The sequence below is a fragment of the Chlamydomonas reinhardtii genome, chromosome 13 (assembly GCF_000002595.2).
Source record: "Chlamydomonas reinhardtii strain CC-503 cw92 mt+ chromosome 13, whole genome shotgun sequence".
NCBI lineage: Eukaryota > Viridiplantae > Chlorophyta > Chlorophyceae > Chlamydomonadales > Chlamydomonadaceae > Chlamydomonas > Chlamydomonas reinhardtii.
In genome coordinates this window covers 309,043-329,804 of record NC_057016.1, presented here as the reverse complement: position 1 = coordinate 329,804, position 20,762 = coordinate 309,043, and the positions used below count along the sequence as shown (strand labels likewise).

Genomic DNA, 20,762 nt, shown 5'->3' with positions numbered 1-20,762 from the left:
ACAAGCGGTTTTCATATATCAGAACCCAAGCTACACACACACACACGCACGCACACACACACACACACACACACACACACACACACACACACTTCCTCCTCCCCCCCCCCGCAGGACGCGGTTATGCAGCAGACGTTCGCGCTCATCAACGGTCTGTTGGCGCGTGACGCCGCCGCCGCCCGCCGCCGCCTGCGCATAGCCACATACCGCGTGGTGCCCTTCTCGCCGCGAGCAGGTCAGCGGGGTTGGAGGGAGAGAGGGGGAGCGGGACTGTGGGTGTTGGAAGCAGATAGGGAGCGGGAGGGAGGGGGGGGGACAGTGCATTGCGGGAGGAGGCGGTGGGAAGGAAGGGGTCCGGGTGTGCAAGGCCTGACGACTCGTTTGGGTGCCCAGTGCTGCTGGGGTGTCCGCTGCCCCATGCTGACTCTACAACTCCAGCACGCACATGTCCCCAGCAGCTCGACGACCCTCACCCACCCCCCGGTTTTTGTTGGTTTTGGTTTAGTTTGGGCTGGTATTTACAACCCCCCCCCTACTGAACGTTTGCTCGTTGGCCACACCACACGCCCCCCTCCCCCCTACTACCGCGCTTGTCTTGCATCTTTGTCACTGGGTGGGCTTTCCGATGTTGATGATAGGACTTGTTCGTTGGGCTCAAGCACATAACCCCCCTTCCCCCTGATCGGCATCGTCGGTAACGATTGCTGTTCCCCCGAGATTGCCTACCGTCTACCACTTTCTTGGCTAATCATGAATGCACCCCCCTACCCCCCTCACTCCCTCCCTGCCCCCCCCCCCAGGCCTGCTTCAGTGGGTGGAGGACACGCAGCCGCTCAACTCGTACCTGTTGGGCCGCAACTACGCCGAGGGCGCGCACAGCCGCTACGCCGGGCCCGGCGAGTGGAGCTGGATGCAGTGCTACTTCGTGAGCGGGGGTCGGGGGGGGGGGGGGGAGCTATGTGCCCGGACCCAATGTAAAACTCCCATTATCATGCCCTCCCAGTCACGAAAGCCGGGAGAGAGAGGGGGCGGGGAGGGAGGGAGAGGTGTGTGGGTGCCGGGGCCTGGACAGTGCGGCACCGTCACCCCGGGTGCCCCGTCCACGCCTCCATGATACACACACATGCACATCACACGCAAACGACCTGCACTCCCCCGCGCCTCTCCCCGGCTCCCGTCCCCCCGAACTACGACTTCGCTTCTTTCTGATTGCTCATGCATGTAAACCCATGAATGTAAACCCCTCCTCCCCCCTTATAGAAAGTCAAGGACTGCGCTGCGGCCGACAAGCTGCCGTCCTTCCTGTCCGCGCTGGCGCACTTCAGCCCCGTGCTCCACCACTACTTCCTGGAGGGCTTCCCCAGCCCCACAGCCTGGCTGGCGGCGCAGGTGGGCAGGGAGGCGGAGGGCTTACATTCATGATTATCATTTAAGAGGTCAGGGCGTAGCCAGGAATAGTAGTAATTCAGGCGCGTTACGCAGAAGGAGGGGGAAAGGGCAGGGGATGGGGAATGAGTGACGGGGGCTGAGGTTGATGAAGCGCCTTGGCAATGCCGCAGTGAACACGGATGTCTCACACATACACGCACACACCTGCCGCCCCAGCACACGTGACCCGCTCCTGCCCTTCTTCCCGCCTGCTGCCCCTCCCCCCTACACACACACGCCACAAACCCCACCCTCCTCCTTCCTCCTCCTGCCCCCGCTTCCTCCCTCCCTCCCTCCCCCCCCCCAGTCCGCCTACACGCGCTCCTCCGCCGCCGCCTGCATGGCCGGCTACCTGCTGGGTCTGGGCGACCGGCACAGCGGCAACATCCTGCTGCACGGAGCCACGGGGGAGGTGGTGCACATAGACCTGGGCATAGCCTTCGAGCAGGTGGGGGGGGAGGGGGAGGGGGGGGGCGGGGAGGATGGGGAGGGTGGGTGAGGGGGCGTGTGGGTGGGTCAGAGGGCTGTGTGGGAGAGGGCGTGCAGGAGAGCGTGTGTGTACAATGGTGCCGTGTGAATCCCCCTAGTCTGTGGGTGTAGAGGCGGTGTGGCATCGTGCGCGTGCGTGGGTGTGGACGGACCCACGCGGGGACTGTGTGCGGGCGCGTGTGGGTGCCGTGCATGGAGTCGCCGCCTGCAGGGGACCTGGGCCTCTTGCGCCACCACCACTCTTATGTCACATGCCCCGTGATGTGCGCCGCTCACCCGCACCTGCACTTCCACACGTCCACACGTCCGCACGGCCCCACGGGCTGCAGGGTCGGTTCCTGGCCACTCCGGAGCTGGTGCCGTTCCGGCTCACACGCGATGTGGTGGACGGCATGGGCATCAACGGAACAGAGGTGGGAGCGAAGTCGGGGGGGAGGGCAAGGGCGAGGGGGAGGTGTGTAGGTGCTGCGTTCACCGTTCCCAATACGATGGTCTAGGAGACACGAAAATGCGCGTGACAAGACAAGTTTTTTCCAAGAAAGCTTGCGCGTAGGGGAGGGCGGAGGGCGGCGAGGAGAGGGAGGTTATAAGGACCAGCCCGGACTTACCCAAACCAAGCCAAACTAGCGGAGCACAGGCAGAGGCGGGGAGGGAAGGGGGCGGGGAGCGATCCAGCGCCGAAAGCCGGGCCGGGCTTGTGGCACCGTTTGCGCATTACGTGTTATGGGTGAGCCAAGGAACAGCATACTGACCCGGCCACAGCCGCGGGAGGAAGCGGCATGTACAAGGGGAGCTGGGTGTCGTGAGCACGTGCATCCAGGCACAGGCAAGCAGGGCAGATACAAACACGGTACACACACGTGTCATGACGCGGTGTGTTGCGCGCAATGTCCGCTGCACAGGGTCCTTTCCGCCGGAGCTGCGAGGAGACGCTGCGGGTCAGTCCGCGTGTCGTGTGCCGTGTGTCGAGGGGGGCGCGGGGCGTTTGTGATGTGTGCCGGTCGGCCTGCCTGCATGTCTGTCTGGGGGGAAGGTGGCGGCGGTGGCGGCGGCGGCGGTGGCGGCGGCGGTGGCAGCGGCGGCGGCGGCGGAGGCGGCGGAGCCGTCTGCTTTGTCCCCAGTGGCTTCGGTCCGCATAACCCCCCACCCCACCCCAAGCGCATAGCTACACACCGCGCACACATGCATGTAAGGACAATCACAATCACAATCACAATCACAATCACAATCGCACATGCCCGCCGCCGCAGGTCCTGCGCACCAACTCGGAGGCGCTGCTGACGGTGATCGACGTGGTCACACACGACCCCCTGCACAAGTGCGTGGCCCGGAGGCGGGGGCCGGGCTGGCGGTGTTGGCTGGTGGTGGCGGTGTTGGGTGTTGGGTGTTGGGTGTTGGGTGGTGGTGGCGGTGTTGGGTGTTGGGTGGCGGTGGCGGTAGCGGTGGCGGTGGCGGTGGCGGTGGGAGTGGCGGCGGGGTTGCCGGGGGGGTTACTTATTATGATTATTTAACAATGAGGGGGGGGCACAGGGCTGCCGCAGCGCCGGGGGTTGAGTCTTGGAGCGCGGCGCTGAGCCTCCTGTCTGCACAGACGTGCGCCGTATGCGGGTTTGGAGGGTGGGTTGCGGCCTTTCCCGGGGCGGACACACACGTGCATTGCACTGCGCGATTCGCAACACACACACACACACACACACACACACACACACAAACACACACACACACACACACACACACACACACACACACACACACACACACACACACACACACACACACAACCCGCCACCCCAACCACACGCCCCAGGTGGACCATGACCCTGGCCAAGGCGCGCAAGAAGCAGCAGGCGCCGCGGCGGCTGGACGCAGCGGCCGGCGGCGGCGGAGGCGGCGCCAGGGCCGACGAGGAAGGCGATGCAGGTGCGCGGGGCGTGGAGCATGGTGGAGGGGGGTTCGTGTGTCCACGGCTCCTGCTTTCCGCGTGGGCGTGTGGGTTTTGTGCGGTGTCGCCAGCATTCCTCAAGTGACAACCCACGGCTTGAGATCCTGCCGGTGCTGCCGCTCCCGCAACCAACATGATCCCTGCCATGTCCACGTGTGTTCAAGTCGTTGCCGTTATCGCACGTGTGGGCAATGCAACTACACTGCACCACAGGCGACGACGCCGGCGCGCAGCAGCAGCAGCTGGGTAACGCCGACGCCGCGCGCGTGGTGCTGCGTGTGAAGCAGAAGCTGGAGGGGCGTATGGACGTGGTGGGGCTGGGCAGTGGCGGCGCAGCAGGCAGTGGCGGGGCGGAGGGGGCGGCCGCAGCCGGTGCGAAGAAGGGCAAGGGCTCTACGGCGGCGGCGGCGGCGGCGGCAGGGGCCAAGGCCGGTGCGAGTGGCGGCGGCGGGGCAGCGGTGGCGGCGCTGGCGGCCCTGGCGGCGGTGGCTGCGGACCTGAGCGGAGCGCCGCTGTCTGTGGAGGGCCAGGTGAGCGTGTTGGGTACCGTGGCTGCAGGGACAAATACCGTGGGTTGTGCTTCAGGCCTCGTGACGGCTCCCGGCATTGCGCTGATGCGTGCACTGATTCCATCCCGGGTGCAGCCTGTCCTGTTGGCCCCGGCCCTGGACCCCGTGCGCGCAACCCCTGACGCCCCGGACGTGGCGGCGCCGCCGCTGCCCCGCTCCCCTTGGCCTACTGTCTACCATTTATCTCAGCGGGCCATGCATGTGCCCGCCCCCTCCCTCCTGCAGGTGCGGGCGCTGCTGGCGGAGGCGCAGGACCCGGCGCGGTGGTGCCGCATGTACCCGGGCTGGTCGGCTTGGATGTAGCTGTGGGGGCAGCACGTGCGTGCGTGTGCAGGCAACACGTGTGGGGAGGAGGCACGTGCGTGCGTGTGCAGGCGTACGTGTGGGGAGGAGGCACGTGCGTGCGTGTGCAGGATTGTCGGGAAGAGGCACGGGGAGGAGGCCAGGGGAGGAGGCACGGGGAGGAGGGGGCCCTGGCAAGCAAAGGTTGAACTGTTGTGCACGTGGCATGTGCAGGAGGTGTGCGGGTGTGCAGGTGTGGAGTCGGTGCAGGGTGAGTTTGCACAGGAACGACGGGTAGCAGACAGCGGGAGGTGTGTTGTGTTGATGTGCTGGGTGTTGTCCTCTAGAACGTCCATACGGGGGGTTGGCTTGAGGTGAGGAGTAGGAATAAGATGTATTTGCAAATGTTCCGGGGGCGGCGTTGTAAAGAGAACTGCTAGACTGGGTGTGCCACGCGTTCACGGCTATTCGGGCAGGAAGGAGCGTATTGCCGCAGGATGGGGTGTGTGCGGGTGCCGTCGGTAGTTTTAGGGTGCTCCCGCCAGTCCTTCTGTTGCAAGGCTGGCAGGCTGCGGCGGCCATGTGTCGGGCGCGGTACAGCGGCAGACCCAAAGCTGTAACCAGTAGCTTGGCAGCCTTGGCTCCCGCCGTTTGCTTCTATAACGCGGCGGAGGCACCAATAGGCTAGGGACACGGTGTGGTCACGCCGGTTGTCCATACAGAAGGGGCACCCCATGGCACGCCGTAGGGCTTTGTGGCGTGCGTGCTTGCGTGCGTGCGGACAGGGATGTTCCTTGGGACTTCGCCCCCTCCCTGAATCGGGGGGCTCAGCCCAAAAGCCGACAATTTGTGCGACTTGCCGAGCCATGCCTGTCGACGCATCTGAATGCCGCGGGACCGTCGCGGTGGCCCAGTCGCCCTAGTCCCTGGGTGTGGGGCTGCGGGAACGCGTTAATTGTGCTAGAGGTTCAAGGGAATGTGTGGAAAGGGAAGGCACGGATGGCGTGGATGGCGGTCCATGCCTCGCTCCCAAATGTGGGTAGACGTCGGGCCATCATCCGTCTACCAATTTGCAGTCAGTCCTCCCTGATATTGCGAGGCTCAGCCCCCTTCCCAGCTGCCTTGTTGTTTACATGCAATTTAAGTCATGAGGACTGTGAGCCTCAGGCCGTCCACACGAGTAATTCACGTTGTTGACACGCATTTGCGGGTCATCAATCCTGCTCCACCTCCTCCATCCTCCACATGTTACCTACATGGCTTGAACCTCTATCTAGTAAAGTTCCGTCTTTCCGCCGTCGTGCCAGCAAACACTCCGTCGACGTTGGCGACGGCAGATCTAGCACACCTACACTCTCTTCTCTGCCCTGCACGAGTCCTCACACTCCACGCTGCACGCGCTTAGCGGCGGGCCGGGGGGCGGTACGCACCGCCACCGCCCGAGGCCGGCGGCGGGGCGGACCCTGACGACGGCGCAGCACCCTCCGGGCGGCCACGCAGGGCCGACGGCACGAACTTGCCACCACCGCCCGAAGCGGGCGGCGCGTCGCGCGGCGGCGCATCCCGGGGCGGGGCATCGCGGGGCGCGTCGCGGGGCGCGTCGCGGGGCGGCGCGTCGCGGTCGCGCCAGTTGTCGGGGCCACGAGCGGGCGGGGCGCCGTAGTCGCGAGGCGGCGCCTCGGGACCGCGGCGGCGCCAGCCGCCCTCCTCATCGCCGCCAGCCGGCGCAGCCGCCGCCGGGGCGGCGGCAGGAGCAGGGGCGGCGGCGGGCGCACCGCCGCCGCTGCCACCAGCCTCCATCTGGCGGCGCAGGTGCGGGGGCACGAAGCGGTTGCCGCCGCCGGCGCCAGCCGCTGCGGCGCTGGAAGCAGTGGCGGCGGCGGCGGGCGCGGGTGCGGCCAGGCCAATGGCGGCGCGCTCCTCGGCCTTGCGGCGCTCGATCTCCTCCTCGCGGGCGCGCTGCTTGGCCAGGGCCTCGTCCAGCTTGCGCTGGCGCTCGAGCTCCTCGGCCTGCATGGGCAAATGGATGGTCCGGCGGGAGGTAGGGCAGGGATATCGGTCAGGGCACTGTGTTAGGCAATGGCGGGTGAGGCTGTTTGGTGTTACACGCCTTGCTTGCGTGTGTGTGTGAAGCTCAGTCTCGGAAAAGTTGTACTCATGCCCCGAGGGGTCAGTAGTCTAACATGTATTATTGAGTGATACCATCATTGCTTCATCGCACACAGTCTATCACGTATCGGCAACAGAGCTGTCGGCCGTGCCTGCTTCCCTGCCATAAAGCCACGTCCTCTTAGTCCCACAGGCGCCAACATAACCCCCACACCTCCCAACCTCCAACCCACCTTCTTCTTGGCCTCCTCCTCGCGGCGCTTCTGCTCCTCCATCTCGCGGATGCGGTCCTCCACCTCGGCGCGGCAGCGCGTCACATAGGCCTTGCGGCGCGCAATCTCGCGCTCGTACTTCTTCTGCGCGCGCATCTCTGCCAGGCGGCGCTCGCGCTCGCGGCGCAGCGCGTGGAACTCGGCCTCGCGGCGCTGCATGATGATGCCCTTGAACACCTCCTTGTCCGCAACCATGTAAGCCTGTGCACGTCATGTCACATCGGAAAAGCAGCACAGGGTGAGCTTGAACGGCATAAACCCAATATGGGCTGCCGGCATGAAGCGGGCCTCTGTTAACATACGTATGCTGAGGCACGCAAAAGAGGCGCCCGGCGCACAGTGCCACAAAACCGCCGAAGCGCCGACGCCCCTTCTCCCGCCTCCCCCGCCCCGGTCCCCGTCACCCACCAGGCGCTTCTTCTCCTCCACGTCCACCTCCCAGGCCTGGCGGTGCAGGCGCGCCGCCTCGGCCTGGCTCTGCTCCCAGTAGGCCCGGTCCGCCTCCTGGCGCTCCTTCCAGGCGGCCTCCAGGTAGGGCGCCTCCTCCTCGCGGCGGGCGCGCTCCAGGTGGTCCATGTTCTTGGCCAGGCGCGCCATGCGGCGCTCCATCTCCTGCTGCTCCTTGATGCGCTCCGACATGAGGTCCTTGATCACCGTGTTCTTCTCCAGCTTCTCGCCGTCCTTCACCTGCAGGGCCGGGATCGGGGTTCGCGGTTCGGAGTCGTGTCGGGTCGCAAGCAGTGCTGCTGTGGCAAAGCAGGTACAAACAGCCCAGAAAACGGGGGTGTGGAGCCGCCAGCGTGCGCAGGTGTTGGCGCCAGCCCACCTTGATGTTGCGGGCGCCCAGGTGCGCGCGCAGCTCCTCCTGCTCCTTCTCCTCCATCTCGCGCTGGATGCGCTCGGCCTCGCGGCGCAGCGCCTCCTCCTTGCGGCGGCGGTCCTCGGCCTGCGCGTGCAGCGCGGCGGCCTGCAGCTTGCGCTGGTTCTCCAGGTGCTCCGCCTCCTGCATGGCGCGCTCCGCCTCCTCCTTCTTCTTCTCGATGGCCATCTGCACCAAAGACAGCAGCGCACACATTATGTTCAGCAACGGTCATGCGCCTTCTCAGTCCAGCGAACGCTCACCCACTCAACGACCCCGCATGTGACACCGCGTGCAGCCACATGAACACCGTGGAGCGGAATCTCACCCTCCCTCACCCTCCACACCCCAACAGCCCCCCCCTCCCCAGCCCGGCCGCGCACCTTGCGCGCCACGGCCTTGAGGTGCTCTCCCTCCAGCGTCTCGCGCGCCTCCTTGATGATCAGCGCGCGGCGCTGCGCGTCCGCCGCCGACAGCGGCAGCGGCGTGGGGCTCATCATGGTCACCGCCTTGGCCAGGCGCTTGGCGACCGCCGCCAGGTGGCCGCGCACGCGGTCCGCCTCCACGCTCTGCGCGCCGAAGTGCAGCGTGCCGTTGCGGTGGTCCACGCGCATGGTCAGGTAGTCGTACTTGACCGCGTCCACCACCACCGCCTCCACCTCGGCAAAGGTGTAGAAGGGCACCAGCGCCGCCAGCTCCGAGATGCGCATCACGCTGTACACCTCGCTCAGCTGCTTCAGCAGGCGCAGCACCGCCGCCTGCTTGAGAGCGGGCACGTACTTGTCCAGCGCCACGCTGCGCACGGGGGCTGAGCCCGACAGCTGCGACGCCGCCAGCTCCGGCAGCTTCTCAAGCAGCGGCGCCAGCTTCTGGCACAGTTCCAGCGGGTTGAAGTCCTGCGACAGCGCGTCGTGGATGGAGCGCACCTCGGCCGGCACCAGCGACAGCAGGTTGGAGGAGGAGATGGTGGCCAGCAGCGCCTGGCGCGTCAGCAGACCGCGAGCGTCCTTCTTGGCGTCCTGCACGGGCGTTGCCAAGGTGCAGAGGGCAACGGGATGGTGAGCGCTAAGTCAAATGCAGTGTTGTGGGAGATGTGGGGACGCCCATTCTGTACCCCGCGCCTTGCCGTTGATCCCAACCAAGCGCAGTGCCTCTCCATCCAGTAGTCATCTAACCAGTATCGAAGGCGGCCCCTGGACTCACCACGGCGAAGCCCAGGATGGTTGCCATGCGGTTGGCGCGCTCCTTCTCCTGCTCAGCCGCCACGGCGTCCGAGGGTGCGCCGCGGGCGCCGGGCGTGTTGCTGCGCTCGTAGGGCAGGATGGCCAGCGCCGCCAGCAGCACGGCCGTAGCCATCTGCTGGTAGTCGGTCTGCGACATGCCGCGCGCATGCTGGCGGGCGAAGCTAAACAGCTTCAGCCAGGCGAAGGCGTGGTACATGGGGCTGTCCGACACGGCGAAGATCTGAGTCAGGCGCGTGTAATAGGACGCCAGCTGCGGCTGCTTGGGCGTCTGTGGAGGGCGAGCAGAGCGGTGGTGGATATGCGAGCCAGGCGACTGCCGGGTGCGAGCTGTTGTAGCTTGCAGGGTTTGTGCGCGCCCAGCAACCAGCCTCATACCCTGTAGCCCCGGCATGCGTGATGTTGCCAGCCCGGCCCCTCACAGGCAATCATTTCCACCCCCTCCCGGAAACCCGTGCCCCTCCTCCCCCCCTCCCTACCCCTCATTCGGCCTCCCCAGCCCCCGCTCTTCGGCTTCGCCCGCCCACCTTCTTGGTGAGCGAGATGAGCTGCTGGATGTCCTCCACGGAGCGGAAGGCCTCGCCCCACAGCTCCAACTCGCACGCCACACGCAGCTGCTCGAAGCGGCTCTCCAGGTGCATGGTCATGCTCTCCGGGCCGGCGTCGCGCTGCTCGCGGAACTTGCTGCACGGTGGGTGAAGGCGAGGAACAGTTGGTCGCGGTTGGGTATTGCAGCACTTCGGCAGGGCCCTGCTGTAGCGCACTGGCGCAATCCCAGCCCAAGTCTGGAGCCCTTCAACCGGTCTGGAGGCATCGGACGGCCTTTCAAGGGCCCCGCCCGCCGAGCGACCGGCACTCACTTGACCAGGTTAACCAGGTGCTGGCGCAGGATGTCGCACAGGCGCTTGAACTCGGTGGTGCGCTTGTACTGCAGGCAGAAGTGGAAAGCCTTGGTGGCCGTCATGGCATACAGCGGCTCCAGCTTGGGGTTGGTGCGCAGGATCTCCAGCACGCTGCGGTACGACTCCCACAGGAAGCGGAACCAGGGCGTGACCAGCTCGCGGTCGGTGCGGTCCTACGCGGGTGCGATGAGCGGGAACAGGGGGTTAGAAAGGTGGGGGAGCACGCTTGATGCGGATTCGCCCTTCAGTCGCCTCCCCGACGCACACCACCCCACGTCCTCGCCCACACCTCGCGCACACGCGCAGCACTTGCGTACAGCACCCCGACCCCAAGGAACAGCCCAGCGCAGCCCCAGCCCATGGATAAGTGCCCGTTGCTCCCTGCAACCCCACGCACCTTGTTCTTCTCGCCGGAGACATAGCTCAGCATCAGCTCCTCGGGGCTGGCGTCCTCCTCCAAGTCCTCCACGTCCAGTGTCACCGCCTACGAGATTGTATACCGATAGCTTTAGTGCCACGAAAACCAAATTGAAAAGCCCTGCGCTCCAGTGGAAGTTCCCGCGGAAACACATGTACTAGTCGGTGCCAGCAGCGTTAAATAGCCATTCCCAGTAAGAACCACGTATGTTCCATAAACAAACCACAATTCAACATTCCAAGGCACGCTGTAGGTTCGGTCCCGGCCCTCCCGCTCTGGCGGCTCCTCTGCACTCGATCCTGTGCAGGCACCCCAGGCTGCACGCGATCGCAGCCTCCACCCCGCGCTGTGGATCCAATAAACGCAGATCTGAGCCCTGCAGGCGCCTGGCTCACCGCGGCCTTCGCCTGCGCCTCCTCGGCCTTGTCGGCCGCGCGCTTCAGGAAGTGCTTAATGACCTCTTCCAGCGAGTTGATGTTGACCTGATGGCACATATTGCGATACTGCAGCAGCGCCTCCTTGGCATAGTTGCGCTTCTTCATATCCACGCAGAGCTCAACGTGCCGCAGCATGATGGCCTCAAACGTCTTAGACCAAGTGCGGTGCTTCTTGCTGCAAATAACATCGTGCAGGACCTGAAGCGCGGCGGACTTCTGGCCAATAGCCTCAAGCTCGTCGGACCTCTTGAGCGCATTCTCGGGCCTAGCGCTATAGCCGGGGCCACCCCGGTAAACGCGCGCCATTCTGGCACGCTTTTGTCTATGTAAGAAAGTGGTGCAAATATATTGACTGTTTGCTGCTGCTAAGGGAAAACTCCCGCGATGGGCAGACTCCGCCGCAATGAGTCTCGATCTGCTCGCCCAGCCACCGCTCGCCTTGCCAAATTGAACAAGAAACCACAGCAAGTACTTTAAAGCTTTTCTGAGCGCCGACTTCCTGCCTGGCCCTGGCACGCCCGTGTCTTCCCCTGCCCCAACCCGCTCGGCTGCGGGCGTCAGCCGCGATGGGGCGTTGGATGCGTGGGATGCCGGGGTCGGACGACGGGTCGGCCTCCAGTCGAAGGCACTTCCAATGTGGTAAAATGAGAGGAGGGAGGCTTGTGTTGGATAGCAGGGTGCACCAAGGATTGCATGGACCTGAAACCCTGAACTTGACACAGGACTCTCCGCCACCACGCTTATTATCCTACCGATATCCTACGATACCGGTCATTTCGGTGTCAAATTCAAGTGGCTAGCACAGATGCTGCTGGATGAAGGCGCCTGCGTAGCGCGGAACACACTTGCTGGGGTGCTGGCAAGGGGCCCCCTGGGAAGTTGTGGCTTAATCACTCCTTTCTCCACATGAACGGCTACCCCCCTTGGGGGCCCGCCCCGCTACTTAAAACCCCTGCCTACAAGCCCCCCCCGTCTCGGTACAGTAATCCCCGCGATACCGCACACCAGCCGCGCAATCTTGCCTTGATGGCGTTGTAAATTGATTGTTGGGGTCTGGGAATACGCTGTACGCGACGGGACTACGCCAACCTGGCCCTTACGCTGTCCCATCTCACCCCTGCCTACGACTTCATCACTACGAGCCCCACGACACCTGCTGTGCGTGGTTACAGGGGGGTAAGCACCTGACTGGCGGAGAATTGCCTTCAGTCCTGTTCAGGGCAAGGTGCCCATTTCACGCGACAGGCGTGAAGGTGCCCAAAAAACACCTCAGCTGACTACCACTGGCAGGTAACGCAGGTTCTACACACCCAGGAAGCGGCCGTGTGGCCATGTGCGTGACAGCGCGGTGCACGGCAGCCTGAACACCCGCCGGAAGTACCGGTAGCTGGTGCCGAAAGTAGCAGGCGCCTTGTCCATCAGCATTCTCAGTGTGCATGAGTGTCTAAGTAGCCGACTAGCAGTACAACTAGCAAAGAGTGTCAACTTGAATCCCCACCATTGTAAAATGGGCGAGCGGGTGCAAGGTGTCGTCAACTGGCCCGGGCGAAAGTTCCCGTGGGCGGTTGCCTTGGCCCCTTCCTTCAGACCGGAACAAGTGCGGAGGCCTGACAGAAACCTCAATTCAGTAGCCCCTCACAAGCTCACATTCGCACACTTCTCACACTTTACACACTCCCACGGTAAAGGCCCACAGCAGGAGTCCAGCACCCCGGGGGCACCGCGGACTGCTGTTTCCCCGGGCCGTGCGTTCTCCTCTGCAGTCTAAAGCAATGACAAAAAGTGGTTCTCTCTCTCAATGGAGAAGTGGCTGCGCGCACGCCATGTCTACCGTCGGAGGCCGCAAGCGTCTACCCCCCTCAGGCTCATCTCCCGGACATAGCCGGGGTCGGTTTGCTCAGGCATCGCCCGCCATGCGTCCAGCCACGTCCCACTGTCAAGCACAAGCACATCAGGCATCAAAGCAAACTGCCATCAATGCTGCCATGCTATGCTCTCCAGCAAAGACTTATGCCCCCCAGCAAAGACTGCTACCCAGACACCGGCCGGGCCTCAACCTGCGCACTGGCGCCGCTTCTTGGGCCGAATTTGGTGCCAATGAATACCCGCACGCCGCACGCACGTACGGCCAGGCAGGGGGGGGGCTTCCCCCCCTCCCCGTGAGTCGCTGCGCTCCGGGTGCTCTGCCCACAAACAGTATTTTGAAGTATCTCAAGCCATGATAACATCCAGAATCAAGGGAAGCTGCTGCGCCATTGGGCGCGCGTAATCTGTGTATTACTACTTGGGCATAATGGTTCTCGAAGGGCTCATGATGCTGTCTGCTCAACAACCAACCTGCTGTGCGACCTGCAATCAATCAATCCTTTGGTATGGTATGGCCGGCAACCCGGCAACATGGGTAGAGAGAATGTATGGATGTGCAGATGAAAGAATCATGAGCGGCGCGGCACGAGAATGAGCACAGAAATCCCATCGCTGCTTATGTGCTCCAGCGGAACTGAACATCATCCCGCCTCAGCCGCGGTTTCAATGCACGCTGCATCCGGTGGATTGCACACCAGCACCGCATCACGCCAGCATGCCAGCTGGCACCGCAAGTTCCAATGCAACAGTCCTAGGATAGGATTTACCTTTAGGAGCCAAGCCTTTAGGACTAGCATGGGCTGTCTAGACAAGATGATTGATCTCCTTTTCATGGATGGGAAAAGTGGGCTGCGCCCACGCACGCCACGGTTATGCATGTCTGACGCCAAAGCTTTCGAGATTACCGAACATCACGGACATAGCCGGGGTCGGTTGGCACAGGCACCATCCGCCATGCACATACATGTCCATACGCGTTCGCGCATTCATACTACATACAGACTGGAGGGCTGCGCCACGTGATGTGCCATGCATGCACGCACATGGCATACGTACCCGTACGTACGTACGGGGTGTGGGTCCTCACATGGGCAGGACCTTGCCGCCCGCCAGTCGCCGGCGCTTGACCACATACACCGTTGCAGCTGCCACTGCCACGACAGCTCCTGCAGCCAGCGCGGCCGGCAGTGCAGTGCGGAGCACACTGCTTTTCGCTCCGCTGCTGCCGGTATCATTGGCGTTACCGCTGGTAGCCGGGGTGTCCCCGGCCACGGTAGCCGCGCTGCCAGTGGCAGCAGGGGTCCCATCGCTGGGGCTGCTGGCGGTTGCTGCGGTCGTCTCCGCCTGTTGCAGCTGTGGCGTGTCAGTCCCGGCGGCCATGTCACCTGCTGCAGCGATCGCGTTATTGGCCGCGGCCGCGTCCGCCACATCCTGCTGCTGCGCAGCTGCGTCCGCTGCAGTCGGGGCTTCCGCGCGGGCCGTTGACGCCACCGCGGCTGTCCACGTGTAGGTGGCCAGGTAGCCTTTAGTCCCCGGATCGCACCGCGCCCCAGGCACGGTGATGCTATAATAAAGCGAGCTTGCGTTGCTCTTCACCGACGCCGCCTGCACCTGCACGCCCCGGACGCGCACCCGGTACGTGATCACTGCCCCCGCCGTGTTGGTGGGCGAGATGGTGGAAGCGCGCATGCAGATGGCGATCTGCGTGCCGCTGGGGATGCCCGCTGCGGAGAGCCAGGTCACGGACTCGGTGCCTGAGCTGCCGTGCACGTCGTCACCGAACACGCCGCCATCGAGGGCGGGGTGGCTGGCGCTGATCTCGTTGTATGTACGAATGCCGGTGCTGCTGGTGGTGTTGTAGCCGATGAGCAGTTCCAGGTCCGTGTTGATCGGCAGGGCTGCAATGAACAACGCAAATCATGGGAAGGCAATGAGGAGTGTGTCATATCCACGCGCATGTGCCGCATGCGTAATCGGCAGCAGGGCTGCACATGCGCATGGAGCTGGGGCGGAGTGAGGTGGCGGAAGGGGCTGTGAGGGTAGGTGTCACCAAGGCTACGGTAACTTGGAATGGATGCACCAAAGCAACGCAACCGACCGCGGCACAGCAAGTCGACAGCAGGCACGCGACGTCGCGACGCCATGCAAGCTAAGCACCGGTGGATTGTGTCACCAGCGCGAGGCGGCGGCGGCACAAGCGGCGCACGGCGCAGCCGCCGGTATATAAGTACTTACGCATTGGGCTGTCTAAGTCGGAGGACCAGGAGCCTACGATGACTAGCTCCGGCACTGCAGGGCTGGGCGGGCGAGGCGAGGGGGGCTTCGGGGGAGGCATAGGAGGCTGCGGCGAGGGCGGCGGAAAGGAGGGCGGCGACGGAGGAAGAGGAGGAGACGGAGCAGGAGAGGGCGGCTGGGGTGGTGACGGCGGGTCTGGAGATGGTGGAGACGGGGAGGGGGGCGCGGGTGGTTGAGGCGAGGGGGGCGAGGGGGAGGGGGGCTTTGGCGAAGGCGGTGCCGGGGAGGGGGGCTTGGGTGAGGGCGGGGAAGGAGGCGTGGGCGAGGGAGGGCGAGGCGAGGGTGGCCTGGGTGGCGCAGGCGAAGGGGGTCGTGGTGATGGCGGCAGCGGTGAAGGCGGCCGCGGGGGAGCCGGTGAGGGCGGAATAGGCGGGCTGGGAGGCGATGGCGGAGATGGTGGCGTTGGAGGTCGTGGGGAGGGCGGGGAGGGCGACGGCGGCAACGGGGGGCGGGGCGATGGCGGGAGAGGAGACGGAGGCACAGGAGGAAGCGGTGAGGGCGGGGCAGGAGACGGGGGCTGGGGCGAGGGCGGTGAGGGCGAGGGAGGCACAGGCGGTCGCGGTGACGGAGGATTAGGGGGAGCAGGTGAGGGGGGGCGGGGCGAGGGGGGAGAAGGTGACGGCGGTCTCGGCGAAGGTGGGTTGGGTGACGGAGGGGCGGGGGAAGGGGGTCTTGGAGGGCTGGGCGGTGGCGACGGCGGGCGTGGCGATGGGGGCGCTGGGCTGGGGGGCCGTGGTGATGGCGGCACGGGGGAGGGAGGCCGAGGCGGCATGGGTGAGGGAGGCTCGGGTGACGGCGGGCTTGGGGGCATGGGCGACGGTGGCTGGGGTGATGGTGGTCTGGGGGGCAGCGGGGGTTTGGGCGAGGGCGGAGCAGGGCTGGGAGGGCGCGGCGACGGCGGGGCCGGCGAAGGGGGTGCAGGTGACGGCGGCCGGGGGCTGGGCGGGGAGGGCGGAGTTGGGGACGGTGGCCGGGGGCTGGGCGGGGAGGGCGGAGTTGGCGACGGCGGCCGAGGGCTCGGCGGCAGGGGCGGAGAGGGGGGCTTGGGAGGCTTCCACTTTTCGTCGGCAATCGCGTATGCGGCTTTGATGGCGGGGAGGTCGCACACCATGCGGTCCCCCAGATTGATCCTGTAGCCGTCAAAGTAAGAAGACCAGAACGTGGCCCATGCATACACCTGTGCGATCAGCAGGTCGGCTCCCAGACCCCAGCACGACGGCGTGAGGCCGGCCCAACCGCCGTACAGCAGTTGGTTGTTGGACATGAAGACCGAAGCCGCCACCTCGGGCTGGACCAGGGTGATCTCCACCCCAGCGCTCACGAACAAAAGGCTGGCTGACGCCGAACCGATGAGGCCGCCTGTCGAGTGCACACACAGCAAAGCTCGGTTTCGTTCACTGGTCCGTGACACGCTGTGGTTGGATGGGGTTGGGTGCCTGACGTGTGTGCGTGCCGGTCATGGACTGCATCAGGCAGCATGCACGACAGCCCGTGGGTCCGTGCCCACTACTGGGCAGGAAGCGCGCCAAGCCCCAAAGCAATGCTCGGCCGCACAGCTTCACAAACACACCGATCACACAGAGCCTCCTTCCCGAAACCAAGCCTGTCAGCGCACCCGAGAGGCCGAGGCCGCCGGCGGTCATGACAGTGGCTGGCTCGCCGCACTGCTCGACACCGCACTGCTGCTGGCAGCCGCCGCCGCCCGCGTATACGGCGGGCTCAAACTCCAGAGCGAGGCGAGCGCTGGCGATCCAGAAGTCCAGACCAATTTCCGCGATCACAATGCGGGTGTTGTTCATCTGGTATGCGACAAAGTAGGGGCCGTCTTGGACGTGCTGCGATTGAGGGAAGCAAGTGGAAGGAGTGCAGGTGAGTGGCAATTGTAATGCTTAAGCGGTGCACTAGCTGTGTGCCTACCCGTGCGCCTGCCCAGTGCCTTCCCAAACATGGGCGGCAACACCCGTGCGTGAAGATATAAACACATTCACACACGCATGCTGTGTGGGTGGCTTACGCTTGTACATGCCTGCACATACGGCCACACACACACACACACACACACACACACACACACACACACACACACAAACACACACACACACACACACACACACAAACACACACACACACACACACACACACACACGCACACACAATCTGCATACGGGCGCTGCCGGCCAGCCCGGAAGGGCCTGCACACCGGTCGGTCCCACCCCTACCACACCTACCTACCAGGTAGTCTGTGCAGTTGTCGCGCCAGGGATACAGCGCCACCTCGCTGTTCACCAGCTCGCGGTCCAGCGCCATCTGGTGATGTATGACACGCAAGAGCGAGTGAGTGAGCAGGGCAGGCGGGCGGGAAGGCGTTGGGTGGATGGAAGGATTGTATGCCCTAGCAACGGAAATCAATGTGGGCGGGGGAAGAGATGCGTGTACGGTACGTAATAGGCACACCCGGCAAGCACGCACGGATGCATGATAAGCACAGCCACATGCCTCACATGCCATACCAGTACGGTATACCACTCATCAGTACACATGACTCACCACCTGCCAGTAGACAGCCGTGCTGCCCGCCGGGGCGTAGCGGTTGGGCGCCACGCACTGCATCGTGGCCTTGGCTCCCGCCTTCATGTAGAGAAAGTTGTCAAACCTGTTGCCGAACAAGACCGCGCTGATGCCGCCGTCAACGCCCATGCCAACCTGTAAATGTGCAAGTTCAAGCAGTGGCCAGGAAGTCAGGGAGGTTGAGTGAGTGAGTGCCGACAAGTCACTGAAGTCGGGGAGGTTGAGTGAGTAAGTGCCAACAAGTCACTGAAGGTGGCAATAAGACGCAGCAGGGCCGCAAAGAAGCATGAACTCACATCAAAGGCGGTTGCAAAGGGGACATCAGGGCGGCCACTGGTCACATTGTAGCGCAAGTACATTCGCGCGCTGAGCTCGTAGTCCAGGACAGTGGTGCTCCGAGATTCATCAAACAGATAGTTTGATATTTGGACCGACTCAAGAGACCGCCTACTGAAGTCGCTACCAGCAACGGACCCCTCCACGAGCCGTCGGCGGCGCCGGCTGTTCTCGGCCAGCTGCTCCTTCCAGCCAGCGATGAAGGAATGGAAAGACTTGCCCGGGTAAGCAGTGCCCGGCCTGGACAGCTTGGTGACCGTAGCAGCCAAGCTTGCCACGGCGGCGGTGGGGTTGACGCCACCGGCGGCACTGCCGCCGCCGCCACCACCACCACCATCCTCATCCGCGCCGCCTGACACCACAGCCGCCGCCGCTGGCTTGGACAGTGTCAGGAGAGCTCGCACGCGGGTGATGACGCCCGAGGCGGTGCTGCTGCTGCTGCCGCTAGCCCCTGCTGTTCCGCCGGAGCTGGTGCCGCTGCCGCTGCTGGGCGAGGCCACGGGCACCACCATCTCGAACAGCACCATGTCGGCGCGCGCAATGACATCGCCGGCGGGTGACAGCAGTGTGCTGGCGCGCCCGCCTGTGCACAGGGGCGGCGGGCCGGAGCCGCAATGGATAAGGCACACACGCAGCAGCGGGCGGCAGGGCACGGGGTCACAGGTTGAAGCACGCAGGAGACGGATGTGCACAGTGCCCAGCCACACGCGTGTGTGAAAGCGCCCTTCCTGTGCCTATCTACTTCCGCACCTGCCGGCAGGTCGAAGGGTCCGGAGCTGCCCCCCTGGCTCATGGCCTCGTAAGCGTCATCCGTGGGCACCAGGAAGCGGGTCTCCGTCACCAGCTGGGTGCCGTCCTCCCGGGGGGCAGACGTGCTGGACTCAGAGTTGAACACGTACAGCGTGTCGGACTGAAGCCGGCGCGGCTGCTGGGAGCTGGCAGCAGCGCCTGGGTTTGGAGGCGATGGGGAAGGCGGCGGCGGGCTGGGGGGCTGGGGTGGCGGCGCGCTGCGGTCGCCAGCAGCGGATGACCCGTGATGAGGCCCGCCGTCGTCGTCAGTCAGCAGCACCGCGTTTGCGCGCACGGGCACAGTCTCGGACACGTCGTCAGTCCTGCAGGGCATGCGGGGCAGCAGTGGATGCATGGCGGCGCAGCAGCGGTGTTCAGGTTTGCAAGCCAGTGAGCAACCATGCACGCGAAGTGACAATCTTTAGCAACCGCAACAAATGGACGGCCACGCACGTGATTGCATCCTCCCACGCACCTGACGCGCGCCTGCATCGCGAGGGCCTCGAACGTGCCACGGATCGAGGCCACGCGCTCCTGCACCCAGGTGGCGTTGCTGGCGAGGGCGGTGGTGGGCGCGCACTTCTTGACCTGGGCCTCCAGGTTGGTGCTGGCCGCGGTGGTGGTCACCGCCAGACTGCCGGGCACCAGCGACCGCTCCGGGCCCAGCAGGAAGGTCGCCTCCGCCGCCTCCATGACGCCCCGCATGCAGGCGGTGGGGCAGTCGGCGCCGGCGGAGGACCTGCGGGGATGGCGGCGGGGTGCGTGCGTGCGTGTGACGAGCGGGGGTCCGGCCACCGGGGTCGCCGGGGGACGGGAATAGGAGTACGGCGAGCGTACGGCGCGCGGAGGGCGGTACGGAGGGGTACGGAGACTGCAGGCGCATGCAATGTGCTGATGCAAAAGGGATAGATGCTACCCTAATAACAGAGATGTTGCGCAGTCGACACACCCCACTGGCAGGCGGGCACCCACGCCAGCATGTGCCGCACGCGAACGCACGCACCTGGTGCAGCCTGCCGCGGTGGTGCAGGCCTCTGGGGAGGAGGGGGTGGTGCGGCCCCTGAAGCCAGTGCAGCCCGTCACCTTGAGCCGCAGCGCATGCAGAGTGTTGCCGGTGGCGGCGTCGCAGCGGCGTCGGCTGTAGGTGGGCGACAGGTACAGGAAGGTGCCCTGAGCGGAACGAGGCGTCTCGGAGGCGGTGGTGGTGGTGGCGCCGCCGGGCCCGGTCGGGTTGCGGGTCTCGGTCACGTCCGACAGCTCCACCGCCGTCCACAGCACGACATCGTAGGTGCCAGACAGGGCTGCGGGCGCGCACTTCAGTCCGGCGCCTGCGGCGAACGGTTTCCACGGGCGGGACGGCAGGGCCGAGCGCATTAGTGACAGTTGACCTTTGGCGCGGAGGCTGCTGCTATCTACACATGAACGAACATCGGCAAGCTGCGTGGCAAGCGGTGCGGCATACCCTGGGCGAGCGACCCCGCGAGCATTAGGACCAGCAGGGCGAAGGCTGGCGCGATCATAACCATCAGAGCGCTGCCAGCAAAATTTGGTTGCAGTTATGCCGCGCTTCAAATGATGTGGCGCTGTGATGCCAGCGCGCGAATCAGCGCGCGCCAGGCGTAGTTCGCAGCCAGACCGATTGATGAATTGATGTGGTGTGCAGACCCTCGCGCTCCAGCCAGTTTCCCACTACCCCTGTAATCTATGACTACAGGTGACAATCCAAATAACGTGACCGATCGAGTGACCTCGCGCACTGTCTGCAAGCAGCCGGTCGGTCGGGCGCGCCGCTAACTTGTAGCGCGCAGCACCTGTTCTAACAAGGCCGACAAGTCTGCGGTTTGGAGTATAATACTATATTTGTTATGAGCCGAATGACGCCGGTTTTGCGAGGCGCAAATAAAAAAGCGACCCGTCAGTTGGCTGGAACTCTCCCACAGCCCCAACCTGGACGCAAAGC

The 20,762-nt window shown here is 64.7% G+C and overlaps 3 protein-coding genes across 4 annotated transcripts in view; 1 reads left to right on the top strand and 2 right to left on the bottom strand.

The window, feature by feature from the left end:
* The window catches only part of CHLRE_13g564350v5 (uncharacterized protein), a 26,666-nt gene extending 21,324 nt beyond the window's left edge, over positions 1-5,342 (top strand). For both annotated transcript variants that reach the window (XM_043069231.1, XM_043069232.1), the window contains exons 35-44: positions 115-235; positions 801-925; positions 1,261-1,389; positions 1,736-1,876; positions 2,247-2,330; positions 2,820-2,855; positions 3,168-3,235; positions 3,725-3,837; positions 4,073-4,389; positions 4,654-5,342. In XM_043069231.1, coding sequence (XP_042917207.1) covers positions 115-235; positions 801-925; positions 1,261-1,389; positions 1,736-1,876; positions 2,247-2,330; positions 2,820-2,855; positions 3,168-3,235; positions 3,725-3,837; positions 4,073-4,389; positions 4,654-4,731 — 1,212 coding nt within the window. In that variant the 3' untranslated portion in view covers positions 4,732-5,342. The remainder of the gene's footprint in view (positions 1-114; positions 236-800; positions 926-1,260; positions 1,390-1,735; positions 1,877-2,246; positions 2,331-2,819; positions 2,856-3,167; positions 3,236-3,724; positions 3,838-4,072; positions 4,390-4,653) is intronic.
* A 332-nt stretch (positions 5,343-5,674) lies between these two features.
* On the bottom strand, positions 5,675-11,279 carry CHLRE_13g564250v5 (uncharacterized protein). The gene is made up of 10 exons (XM_043069230.1): positions 10,907-11,279; positions 10,491-10,577; positions 10,052-10,266; positions 9,719-9,875; positions 9,154-9,462; positions 8,334-8,969; positions 7,918-8,139; positions 7,500-7,778; positions 7,053-7,292; positions 5,675-6,720 (listed from the first exon to the last, which is right to left on the bottom strand). The coding sequence occupies exons 1-10, from the start codon at positions 11,252-11,254 to the stop codon at positions 6,112-6,114; spliced, it is 3,102 nt and encodes a 1,033-aa protein (XP_042917205.1). The 5' UTR covers positions 11,255-11,279; the 3' UTR covers positions 5,675-6,111.
* A 325-nt stretch (positions 11,280-11,604) lies between these two features.
* Positions 11,605-20,666, bottom strand: CHLRE_13g564200v5 (uncharacterized protein). The gene is made up of 10 exons (XM_043069229.1): positions 19,806-20,666; positions 19,278-19,541; positions 18,764-19,125; positions 17,974-18,596; positions 17,657-17,812; positions 17,342-17,416; positions 16,725-16,944; positions 15,973-16,468; positions 15,050-15,396; positions 11,605-14,712 (listed from the first exon to the last, which is right to left on the bottom strand). The coding sequence occupies exons 1-10, from the start codon at positions 20,174-20,176 to the stop codon at positions 13,898-13,900; spliced, it is 3,729 nt and encodes a 1,242-aa protein (XP_042917204.1). The 5' UTR covers positions 20,177-20,666; the 3' UTR covers positions 11,605-13,897.
* Between the last annotated feature and the right edge of the window lie 96 nt (positions 20,667-20,762).

Excerpts from the sequence above, each read along its gene's own strand:
- CHLRE_13g564250v5 (XM_043069230.1), bottom strand. The coding sequence starts at position 11,254 with ATGGCGCGCGTTTACCGGGGTGGCCCCGGCTATAGCGCTAGGCCCGAG. Across the intron at positions 10,267-10,490 it reads TCTCCGGCGAGAAGAACAAG|GACCGCACCGACCGCGAGCT; the intron begins GTGCGTGGGGTT and ends GCACCCGCGTAG. Across the intron at positions 9,876-10,051 it reads CACCTGGTTAACCTGGTCAA|CAAGTTCCGCGAGCAGCGCG; the intron begins GTGAGTGCCGGT and ends CCCACCGTGCAG.
- CHLRE_13g564200v5 (XM_043069229.1), bottom strand. The coding sequence starts at position 20,176 with ATGCGCTCGGCCCTGCCGTCCCGCCCGTGGAAACCGTTCGCCGCAGGC. Across the intron at positions 17,813-17,973 it reads CCTTTGCAACCGCCTTTGAT|GTTGGCATGGGCGTTGACGG; the intron begins GTGAGTTCATGC and ends GCACATTTACAG. Across the intron at positions 14,713-15,049 it reads CGACTTAGACAGCCCAATGC|CCCTGCCGATCAACACGGAC; the intron begins GTAAGTACTTAT and ends TGTTCATTGCAG.